At 39.8% G+C, this 11,962-nt stretch overlaps 1 protein-coding gene across 1 annotated transcript; it reads left to right on the forward strand.

Annotated features, from left to right (window-relative positions):
- The first annotated feature begins 1,250 nt into the window (after positions 1–1,250).
- Positions 1,251–2,803, forward strand: LOC138877581 (uncharacterized). The gene is made up of 4 exons (XM_070157203.1): positions 1,251–1,379; positions 1,422–1,670; positions 1,959–2,102; positions 2,219–2,803. The coding sequence occupies exons 1-4, from the start codon at positions 1,251–1,253 to the stop codon at positions 2,801–2,803; spliced, it is 1,107 nt and encodes a 368-aa protein (XP_070013304.1).
- Positions 2,804–11,962: the final 9,159 nt, after the last annotated feature.

Raw genomic sequence — 11,962 nt, forward strand, 5'->3', positions numbered from 1 at the left:
CGGGCTCACTGACGTGACTGATGCCAATATCGTGACTTCAGCGACTGAAGTGACTGAAAGGTTGTTTTTCATGCGGTTTCCCAAAGTTATTAATTGGAGGCGACTGACGGTTCGCTTTTCAGCTTCCTCAGCACACTTAAATGACCTCTATAAATAGATAAACTTCACTTTTGCAAACTTTATTCTCATATAGTTCCCAAAGTGTTATTATCTCTTTTAATTCCTTCTTCTCTTCACTATCAGCATTCTCCATTTTCTTGAATTTCCATATTATAATGGCCAAGACCTCTAAATCGGTTCCCCAAAAGGAAAATGCTCCTTCATCTTCTCGATCGACCAAGGGCAAACCAGTAGTGCCCCCTCGTATTGAGGAGTGCATTCCCCCCCCATGCGAAATAACGTCTGATTTCAAGATCGAGAAACCTATATCGACGCCAGGCCGATGTGAGCCCATGTCTCGATATGTCTGTTTGATAACAAGGACGATATCGTGCAAGTAAAGAAGGATTGCAACTGGGGTGACAAAGATGTAGTGATTCCTTCCTCGGAAGAGGACATAATTACCCCTAAAGTGGGGTACTTAAGCGTGTACACCTACCCGTTTACGCTGGGCCCGGCACATCCAGCTCAGGGTCCCATAAACCCAGTTATTCTTGACTTCTGCCAATGATACCAAGTGACGCTTGGCCAGATCTACCCTTCATTCTGGCGGATTGTTCATCGGATCAGATTTTTCTCGAGCCAGGTCGAGGGGATGCCTTTCACCCTCGACCACCTAATCAGGTTGTATAGACCTCGACTGTACCGAGGTGGTTTGATAAAACTGCCACGCTGATCCTTGAAATCTCTTTTCCTCAGTATCGATGAGGACAAAGACCGAGGGTGGATGAGCTGTTTTGTCCGAGTCAAAAGCTCTAACCTGATCCCTGCTGAGAGGATGCCACTCCCCGAGGAATGGAATATGAAACATAAATAAGTTCATACCTTGCTTCCCTTTTTCATTTCCTGATTTTGTCTTTTTACCGATATAATTCCTTTCCGATGATGCAACTATTGCTTGGTTTCCTGGAGCGGTTCAGGACCTCGAGGGTTGGGTCCGCCAACTGGACTCTACTTCTTCATATGCGGAGCGTTGCTGGCACGATTTAGCCAAGGGCCGATGAGATTAAAAACACCACGGTGAGCTTTCTTGTGTTTCTTAATGCAATACTTACTTCATCTTTTATGCAAGTCTCGGGGAAGCTATTGAAATGCGGCCGCCCCCACCTGGTGAAGAAGAGATATCAAAGCCTCCCAAAGAAAAGAAGAGAAAGAGGGGGTCGTCTGCTAATACCCCGAGGCAAAAGAAAATCAACGCTCGAAATCCCAAGGCTGATACCGTGGCCTTATCTCTGGAATTGGCTCAACACCTTCAGGATTAGGAGGAAAAGGAAGAAGATGATGACTGCCTTCTGGTAGCTCGAGAAAGAGGAAGCCCTGACGCTTCGAAGACTGATGATCCGACGGCGACAGATGTGGTTCAATCTAGAATTGAAGAAATTTCAGAGGGGAGCTCGAGCAAAGTCCCCGAGTCATCAGGCAAAAAAGGTTCTCCTAGTCCCGGGGGCATTTGGCAAGTGAATTCGAAGAGCCTAACTCCAAGGCCGTTCAAAGACAAGATAACACCCCAAGTGAGTCATTTTGGGTAATCAACATAGATAACTCACCGCAGGGCCCGGCGTTTTCTGAAGGGAAACTCCGGGATGCCCAGGATATGGAGACTCCTAATATGGCAGTGACTCACGAAGACAACGATATTTTTTGGGAGTGTCTCACGAGGATCGAAGTGGGTCCCGATCCTGATTCCTCGTTTCTTCTCGAGGAAGCTGAGAAGCTCCTCAAACAAGTAACTTTTGTCTTTCATTATTTCGAGTTTAATCTTCATCTTTCTGGTTCTGACCTTCTTTCTTTGTGAAAAGGCCATGTTGCTTCACCGACGAGAATTTTCCATATCTCGTACTGAGCTTGCCAGTAGTAAAGCCGAGCTTAAGAAAGTCTCGGAAGAGAGGGACAACCTTAAAATCCTCTATGTCAAGAATAAAAGGGAGATCGGCGATCTGCGAGTGGAATTGACGAAAGCTTGCTGAGAACGGGCCAAGTTTATTGATGAGGTAACATAGTCTTTGAGGGTCTGTTTTGTACTTATTTGTTTTGACGACTAATACTTTTAATTTTGTAGTTTCATCATAAGGGTGAATTGGTGTTGCAGCTTCAGGATGAGCTTAAGATGAAGGAGGCCGAGACCTTGGGGTGGAGGCAAGGCATGGAAAATCTTGTCTCTGATAAGGAAACTCTTAGAGAGCAGCTGGCTTCACTCGAACGCCAGCTTCAAAGTGTGAAAGAGGAGAGCCTATCCCGAGGTCACGAAATCGAAGGGCTTAAAGCTAGATCCGCTGTTGAGCTGGCCAAGGCCAAATCTGACGCTGAGGTCATTGCGTCTTCATACCAAGCTAATGCTGAAGCAACTAATGCTCGGGCAAAGGAAATCTCTACTGCGGCAGAAGTCAAGCTATCAAGTGAACTTGACCATGCTAGGCGACAATCCGGGAGGGTAACCCTCGAGGAGGTACATGCTCGCGGCTTCGATCTCTCAGCCGATATTGAAAGGGCAAAGATTTTGGAAGAAGAGGCTGCCGCTCTGCTTTCTGATGAGGATGATTCAGTCAGTGGCTCCGAGAGTGGTGGAGACGAAGATGAAGTCCCCGAGGGTGAGGCTCTCGACGACTTTGCTTCTGCAGCTGCCGAAGATATGACCCCGAAGTAGTTTTAGGTTTCTTTATTTTATTTTTGTGCAAGCTTCCCTTGTGTAAATATCTCATGTAATCATCTTTTGGAAATACAAGGGGAACTTTTTATTTCATATTTGGTTTGTGCTGGATTTAATATATCCTTTATTTACGGAAAACTTCGTTTGAATGATTGGTCCGAGGATTGGTTTGGGTTCGGGATATAATAAACCCTTAAACCTTTATATATCGATAGATATAATAATCTTTAAATTGATCTGATATAAGCTCGGGGTATTGTGAACCTTGAGTCCGGATCGAAATGAGAGAGGAGTCTCGAACTATAAGTTTTTGGCCCTTAAGCCTTTCGAAGTTGGTCCTTGGGCTCTTATATATTGGCCCTTAGGCTCTTTGAGTTGGCCCTTAGGCTCTTTTAAAATTGGCCCTTAGGCTCTTTAAGTTGGGCTGTTTCGCCCTCTAAAATGACTATATAATTTTTCCCTCATTTCGGCTAAAAGACTTAGTGAAAATTTAGTTATGCCATAACATGTGCTTTTTGTACTCGTTAGGTTTGTTCGAAGGTTTGCCGTATCGGAACCTTATTAGTAATTTATTTGTGTAAACATAATTGAATACCTCTTGAGGTATTTCCGAAGGCCGACGTTATCGAAGCCTTTGGATTATTGATGGCTTGATTTATCGAGGCCCTCAGATTTTTCAGGGGCTGAATTTATCGAAGCCCTTCATAGTTTGCTTTTGCCAAGGGTAGCCTGATTTAATCGGTTTTTCAATATTTGAAGTCCTTTAATTTATAGCGGAAGTCGGACGTCTCCGAGCCGCATTATTTTAGCCGTAGCCTTATATGACCATAGTCTTTAGTGTAGTCGTAGCCTTCGGGTATGTCACTTGGACTTGTTTCCCGATAACTTTCCGAACTAGTTCGGAAATTTAGTCCCTGAGTATATTGGCCTTGGACCTTGTTTTGAGGGGATGCCTCTTTGAGGTCTTACAAATCTGAGTTTTTGATGACCCAAATGCACTGACTGTCGATGACAGTCCCCGAGTATTCAGGGGTGCTTTTATGCTTTGGCTCTTGAGCCGTTTCCCGTTGGATTATAGGTGTAGGGCTCGTATAATAGTAGACTTCTTTGAGATACAAAGTATTTTTGATATTAACAGAATGCTTCTTCAAGTAATTGATACAAGCGTACATGCCTTGCCATCGGGGCTCGACTATTCTATACGGACACGGTTCATCTGACCGTTTAGCCCATTACAAAATTTTCCTATCAAGGCCCTCTTAGGCGCGAAGCATTTTCCTCAAAATATAACCATCCGAGGGTTATTCCCCCCAGTATTCGAGATTGATTGAAAAGAAGCCTTGGATACTGTTGAGTTTTCCTTAGGTAGCACGTAGTTGTTGCCTCGTTAAAAACCTTGCCGATAAAACCCATTTTGGACAAAATCCGATCTAAGGGGAAAAAAAGTGCAACGCATGCTTTAAAACCTAAGGCCTTCGTATAAAAAACAATGCCTTCGAGATCATATGCCGTCGATCCAGAGCCTGTAATAAGTTAGTTTTAAACTCAAATGAACAAAAGGATAAAATCGTACCTTAGCAGTAGTATCATTTGAGCAATGATATGTTCCAATTGTTTGGCAATTGTCGGCCTTCCATGGTGCTGAGTTTGTAGGATCCTTTACCGACAACTCCGAGGACTTGGTAAACTCCTTCTCAATTCGGGCCCTATTTTCCTTCATTTGGATCTCGAGTACCGAGGGTGACTTTCGTAGAACTAAGTCCCCGACTCCGAAATGTCGAAGGTTGGTCCTCCTATTGTATTATCTTTCGATCCTTTGCTTTTGTGCGGCCATTCGAACAAGTGTTGGTTCCCGCTTTTAACCTATCTTCGGGGTGTGAAGCAAAAGCGGGCTCGGCGGATGTCACTTTAACTCTTCTTTGGTTTGCTGATATTCCGGGGTTCACGCGAAGTCCTTTTTTTAGCAAAGAGAAGAACTGGTGATTCCGATCCGACGACCTCGAAGTAAGTCGACCCGAGGTGGCTATTTGCCCCGTTAATCTTCGCACAACCTCCACACTATCCACGATCGTGATACCCTCGATAGCTTTGATTTTGGTACCTCGATTTGACGTCATGGAGCCGAGGGACTTACCCGAGCCAACCCCGAAAGCACATTTCTTCGGGCTAAGCTTTGTGTTATATTTCCTCAAGATCGCAAATGTTTCCTGCAAATGAACGGAGTGGTCCTCTGCGCACAGGGACTTAACCAACATATCATTAATACAAACTTCCCTTATTTTGCCTATTCGTTCTTTGGACATTTTGCTAACTAGGCGTTGGTATATAGCTCATGTATTTTTTCAGACCGAAGGGCATTACGTTGTAACAATAGGTTCCAAATGTAATAAGTGCTCGAAGTAGGCATCGAGAAAAGTTAGGGTCTCGAGGCCAACTGTGGCATTGATCATGTGATTGACGCTTGACAAGGTGAAAGAATCTTTTGGACATGTTCTGTTCGAGTCCTTATAACCTATGCACATTCTAAGTTTGTTTCCCCTTTTAAGAACCATGTTGTCTAACCTCCTGGGGTGCTTTACCTTCTGAATAGATCCTATTGTAAGAAGTTTGGTTACCTATTGCGACGGCTATTTAGCAGCCTGCTTACTTTTGTTACTCGATTTCTCCGAGGCATAGGCTCAGGTATCGGTACCACTTCCTCGATAGCAAACATTTTTTTTGCAGCATGTTTCTCTCTATAGACTGTTTTCACTATTTCCTCCACTGGGAACTTTATCATTTGGTGAAGAGTTGAAGGCACTGCCCTCATGTTATGTATCCACGGTCTCTCGAGGAGTGCGTTGTACCTCATGTCACATTCGATCACATGGAACTTCGTATCTTGAATGGTCCTGGCTACATTTGCTGGCAAGATGATTTCTCCCTTTGTTGTTTTGCTTGCCATGTTGAAGCCATTTAGGACCCGGGACGCAGGTACGATCTAATTTTGCAGGCCAAGTTGTTCCACGACCCTCGATCTGATTATGTTTGCTGAGCTACCTGGATCCACTAAAACATGTTTAATTTGAATTTTATTTAAAAGGATAGAGATTGCCAAGGCGTCGTTGTGAGACTGAGATATGACTTCTGCTTCCCCGTCATAAAACGATAAGACGTCCTCGGGCACATAGCCCCGAATCCATTTTTCTCTTGTAATTGACACCTTGGTGCGTCTGAATACAGGTTGTTGGGGGACATCAACTCCGCCAATGATCATGTGGATTACATGTTGTGGTTCTTCTTGCTCATTTTTCCTTGTATCTCTTTCTCGGAGGTGAATCTTAGCCCGATCACTTAGAAATTCTCGAAGGTGACCCTCGTTGAACAAACGAGCCACTTTTTCCCTCAGCTATCTGCAATCTTCTATTCGATGACCATGTGTGCCATGATACTTGCACATCAAATTCGGGTTCCTTTGAGAATGATCGGTCTGTATTGGCTTGGGCCACTTGGTGTCTTTGATTCTCCTAATAGCTGAGACAATCCCCGACGCATCTATGCTGAAATTGTATTCTGATAATTGGGAAACCTATAGGGGGTCGATATGTTTATCGAATTCGCTCTTACTCATGAGTCCCCGAGAACTTCGACCTCGATCATTTCTCCGATCGTTTCGATGGGGGTTACGACTCTGGCCATTGTTTTTTCGTTCGACATATGGCTGGTACCGTTCTTTGTAGAATCTCGATTCCTGGTCTGTATCCTTCAGGGGCTTGGCAGTGAATCTGTTAGGATGAACTGAACCCGAGGGAGCTCCCAACTAGTCGTCCTCGACCCTGATCTTTGACTGATAGCGATTGTTTACATCCAACCATGTCACAGCTGGATATTCGATCAAGTTCTGCTTCAATTATCGAGAGGCGATCGAGCTCCTTTCATTTAGACCCTGCATAAAAGCATGTACTGCCCAGTCATCGGAGACCAGTGGTAATTCCATTCTTTCCATCTAAACCCGGGACACAAACTCCCTTAACATCTCGTCATTCCTTTACTTTATTTTGAAGACGTCTGATTTTCTCTTGGCCACCTTTATGGCCCAGGCATGTGCTTTCACAAAGGCAGCTGCTAACATAGTAAATGAGTCAATAGAGTTAGGAGCTAAGTTGTGATACCAAATTATGGCTCCATTTATTAGTGTTTCTCCAAACTTTTTCAACTAAACTGACTCGATTTCATCTTCATTCAAATCATTTCCTTTGATTCAGAAAATGTATGAAGTGATATACTCGTTAGGGTCAGTGTCCTGCTATATTTGGGTATATCGGGCATGCGAAACTTCTTGGGGATGGGCATCGGAGCCGTGCTTGGGGGGAATGATTTATGTATGAACTTTTTGGTGTCTAAACCTTTCAAAATTGGAGGTGCCTCTGGTATCTGGTCTACCCGAGAGTTATAAGTTTCCATCTTCTTATCATTTTCTTTTCTCCGGACTTGATCCTTTTGGCTAGTTCCTCGAGCATTTTCATAATCGTGGGGTCAGTACCCGAGCCGCTTTCATCGGGCCTTTCTAGCGCTAGTTCAGTATGCCGAATGTTTACTGGTTCGACTGTTCGGGGTTCTATTCTGACTCTGGAGTTGAGCAATGTCGATTTGCTGAGCTTGCAGCATCTCAAATATCACTTGGAGGCTGACTCCCCCTTCTTCCATTCCTTGTGTTCTTTGGCCACTGGGCCGGCCTTCCCTGCATATATCTGCTTCGGGGTCCGCACCTAGATCTGCATTCAAAGCAATGTGCGAACTAACATCAACAGGTTCAACATTTGGAACTTCCCCTAGGTTTATCGGTGGAACACAGACTCTTGCTTTGCTATTTTCTCCAAGACCTTCGTCGTCGTGAATGGGTGCGTTTTTTGAGCTTGACATGTTTCAGCCTGAAAATCAACAAATCTTGACAAGAAAAAGTGTAAAAACAACATGTGTAACGAGAATCAGTAAAGAAATAATCACTATTATCTTTAGCCCTACGGTGGGCGCCAAACTGTTTACCTCGAAAATACGAGTAACAATTAAATTTGATTAGTGGTTTTAAAGATATGTGATTTAGTTCAATACCAATTAATAATCAAGAAATATGAAGTAGAAATGAAAGATGGAAGTGAATCAAACCAATGTTACTTAGCTGCAGTGACCTCGAGCTTAGTGACCTCGAGGTAGCTTAGGACAATAAGAACAATTAAATAATAAAAATAAAGCAAAAACAATGGAGCTAAAGGACAATGCTGATGAATAGTAGGCAAAAAGGCAAAGCGTATATTTTTTTCTCAGTGATGATAAGATGTCTTACAAATGATTGGAGTCCCCTTTATATAATAGGGGAGCCCTAAATAAGGAATATTTCTATTTACAGTAAGGAATATATTCACGGTACAACTGTCTAACTGCCTAGTACAGAATCGTACAATCATGTTATGGGATTTGCGATATGACTTTGGGGACGTAGCAGGAATCTAACTTGTTCTGGTACAAATCCATAATGATACTACACTCGACCTCGGTATGTACCATGCTCCGCCCTCGAACTCGGGTCTGGACCCTTGAGCCCGAACTTGGCCTTATCCGGACTCGGACTTCGGATGACCTCTCAGGCACATAGATTGAAGGCATTCGATTTTCGACCGTATACAACCATAACATGGTCCCTTAGGGTAAAGTACGACTTTCATATCAATGCTAGCTGGTAGTAATAAACAAGAGAAGAAGAAGTGGGAAGGATGGACCTTTGAAGGTCAGAATGGGGTTGGTATGGTCTGTGGTATTTATAAGACACCAATATTTGGGATTAATTGGCTGCACTACCGGTAGTAGGCTGAAGAAGGGATAGAAGAATTAAGGGGAGAGGCAGGCATTAAAAACTAGAAATGATGTGGAAGAAAATAATCCTATAAATATTCTTGTGTTATTATTACAGATTTTTTGCATTTTTTATTAATCTCATATGAATAGGAACGTACAATTAAAATAATATTTGTAATGAACTATAAAATCAAGTCTCCCTTGTCAATGGTAACTAACCTAGGTGAATTCAAAATTGAAATTTTATGAGGTCAACTTTTAAAGATAGCATTGAATCCATAATATAATTAAAGTTATGACTTCATATCTACTATTTATTATAATTTTAATAATTTTTTTTAAATATAAATTTATGTTTCACGTCGAAAGTACTGAGTGCAGATGAACCCAATATATCCCGGTAACTAGCAATAAGCCACAACTCGTCAAGGCTAGATTTCTCAGTCCTTCAAGAAATTTTGCATTGACAAGGGAAACTAACACGGTATATTGAAATTAATGTATTAAATGATTCTCTTGAATAATGAGTATAACGCACCTATGTTTTTTTTGTTTTTTCGGGTCTAGTGGTTGCAACAATGTAATACTTTGAAACCATAAGATACGCGTACATAAAGTTTGGTGGTTGCACCAATGTTATATATTTTGAATCCATAAGATACTCGTGATGTCTACCATAAATGTTTGCATGCAAGAGGAGAAATAAGATATCTCATGATAAATGAAAATCTTAAATTTTTAATGGGTTAATTAATGTGACATGAAAGAGTGAAGACAATGTCGTTGTTGTATACATGCAAAAAGGCTAATTCCATATGTGATGATAGTAATTATAAGTACACAAGAAACATTCTAAGTTATACCTAGAATTAAAGAAGATAGAGCACACGAAAGGGATTGCTTTCTATTTTTATATAATAGGATCATAACTCATAAGGTGTAAGAAACACATTCCTTTATATTCCCCTATATTAGATGATAGGGTCTATAGGATTAATTAACAAATACTATCATCTTTGGAAAGAAATTCCTGTATGATGAATACATTCTCCTTACGATACTCAAGAAACGGAAAAAGGCAAGTCTCCCATTATCTTCAACTGATTTTCTTTCGATTAGCATATTATTTCTTTGTGCTTTTGGTCGAATATCATTTATTCTCTGGCCCACTACTTCTATTCCTTTTTCTTTACTTTTATCTGGGGTCAGTTTTCTTTAATTACTTTTATTACTATTAAGACTTAATTTATACTATATACTAACGTAAAAGCATTTATAGTAGCATTGTACTTGACATGTTATAACAAGTTGCATGTCTTATATATCAGTTTATTACTTCCATCTATATATTATTAATTATTAATTTTTATTATTTTTTAAGTAGTTTAATACTGTAAATTTTCTTTACACTTTCAAATGCATAGAAGTTAATCTCTTATAATGATAGTGCTTGTCGCTTTCGGTCCTTTCAAATGGATAATCGGGTTTATTTGCAAACTTATATGAAACAATTCCTAGTACGAATATTTGTCAGTCACTTCTTGTTTTTATGCAGATATTGCTTCAGTATTAAAAAAAAATAGGAGTAGAAAAAAACCTTTTCGTGTCTTTTTGTTTCTTAATTATGTGGCTAGCTAGATTATTTCACTTGCGAAGGGACGGAGTAAAGTATTCATTGCTTTACATTAGTTTATAGAATAAAAGATATATAGGTCGACTTTTTCTTTTTCTCTTTGATTAATTTCGCAAGCTCTTTGTTCCCATAAAAGAAAATTAAAGAAGTGAAAAAAGAACGATAAAGGATTATTATCTGCAGAATTTCGGGACTATTTCAAGTGTAACTTTTTATTAATCAAAAGGAGAGCGAGGTTGTTCATAAAAAGCTCTTGCGAGGAGTAGTACTCCTGTTGTAAGCTATTAGGAACATACTAGAGCTAGATTCAAAATTCAGTTCTATCGATTCAATTTTTAAGATTTTTAGTATTGAATTTATTTTAGTTTTAAAACTATGTGTAGACACTAAAATTTTAACAGATCAAGATAAATTCTAAATTCAATACGACTCTTGAAATATTAGAAGTCTAATAGGGTTACTTGGTGGATACTCCACTCAATCCCTAATTCATACCTATAAATAAGGCTACATATGTCCTTCAAAGAGGATCTCAACAATTCCATAAACTCTCGAAATATGCAGAAAGAGATCAAATATGAAATCTCCGAAATTTCATGAAACTCTTGGAATATTCATTAAGAGATCAAAGACATGTCAAATATGTCTTGCTTGAAAGTCCTACGTTTGAGAAATAAATGGGAGAGAAGAATCAAGGGATTAACAGAATTGTAACCTACAATGTTTATCAAAACCCCTTTTTTCTTTATAACTGTTTGTTCTTGCAGCTTTATTTTTCTACACAAATTTATTGCAAATATTATGAGTTCTTATCTACTACAGTATTTGTTATAATTTTAATTTATAAATTTTTATCCATAAATTTATGCTCCGCATCAAAGTATTGAATTCGTATAAATCAATACTACAAAGTTAGATCCGTCTTTGGGGGCAATGCTCGATTAATAGTCAATACTATAGTTTATTCACCTAGCTAAAATAAAGTTATAATTTTATGTCTATTATTTATTATAATTATAGTAAATTGGTACACATAAATTTATGTTTTGGGAAAAAAAAACATTTAGAGAAACTCGATACTGTAATGATGAATCCGCCCTGCTTGTAGTCTATTAGCTGCACCGTCAGTGTAGTATATATTATCGATCAATAGTCAATACTCAATACTCAATAGGCTATTCACCAAACTTTAGGTCTAGACATACCTTGATACAATAGTCAAGACCAACTGGCCTGCCATTCCTATTACGTGATATGCTTTTGACTTTATCCTATATTTACTTTCAACTATTTATAACTAAATTGTTAGCATTGCATGTGCTAGAAACGAGTAAATAACTACTACTCCTATCATTTTCTTTTCACTGGGAAAAATATATGGGCGATCCAATATGTTGACTTGGTCAACATTATCCAACAGTAAGATTTTTAAAAATAAAAATATGTTTGATGCTACTATCTTAAAGAATTAAAAGCATGAGAGAAGAATTCGAAGTTTGAATTTTACGCATGGTAAGGCAATAAAAGCCCACTAGACCACATTAACATAGTTGCATATCTTGTAATCAAATCAAGATACTATTTTTAGCAAAATTGGTGGATGACTGTCTTTGGACTTAGTAGTGAAATTCAAAACTCTTTTTAGCAATCAGATTTGATAGTTCGATATGTAAAAGATTATTAGCCTCATG

Source organism: Nicotiana sylvestris, chromosome 9, assembly GCF_000393655.2.
Source record: "Nicotiana sylvestris chromosome 9, ASM39365v2, whole genome shotgun sequence".
Taxonomy (NCBI): Eukaryota; Viridiplantae; Streptophyta; class Magnoliopsida; order Solanales; family Solanaceae; genus Nicotiana; species Nicotiana sylvestris.

What these genes read in the sequence shown, in the direction of transcription:
- LOC138877581 (XM_070157203.1), top strand. Translation starts at nt 1,251, where the DNA reads ATGCGGCCGCCCCCACCTGGTGAAGAAGAGATATCAAAGCCTCCCAAA. An exon ending in GAAATCCCAAGGCTGATACC is followed by an intron (nt 1,380 to 1,421) that starts GTGGCCTTATCT and finishes CTTCAGGATTAG; the next exon opens with GAGGAAAAGGAAGAAGATGA. An exon ending in GGGAGATCGGCGATCTGCGA is followed by an intron (nt 2,103 to 2,218) that starts GTGGAATTGACG and finishes TTAATTTTGTAG; the next exon opens with TTTCATCATAAGGGTGAATT.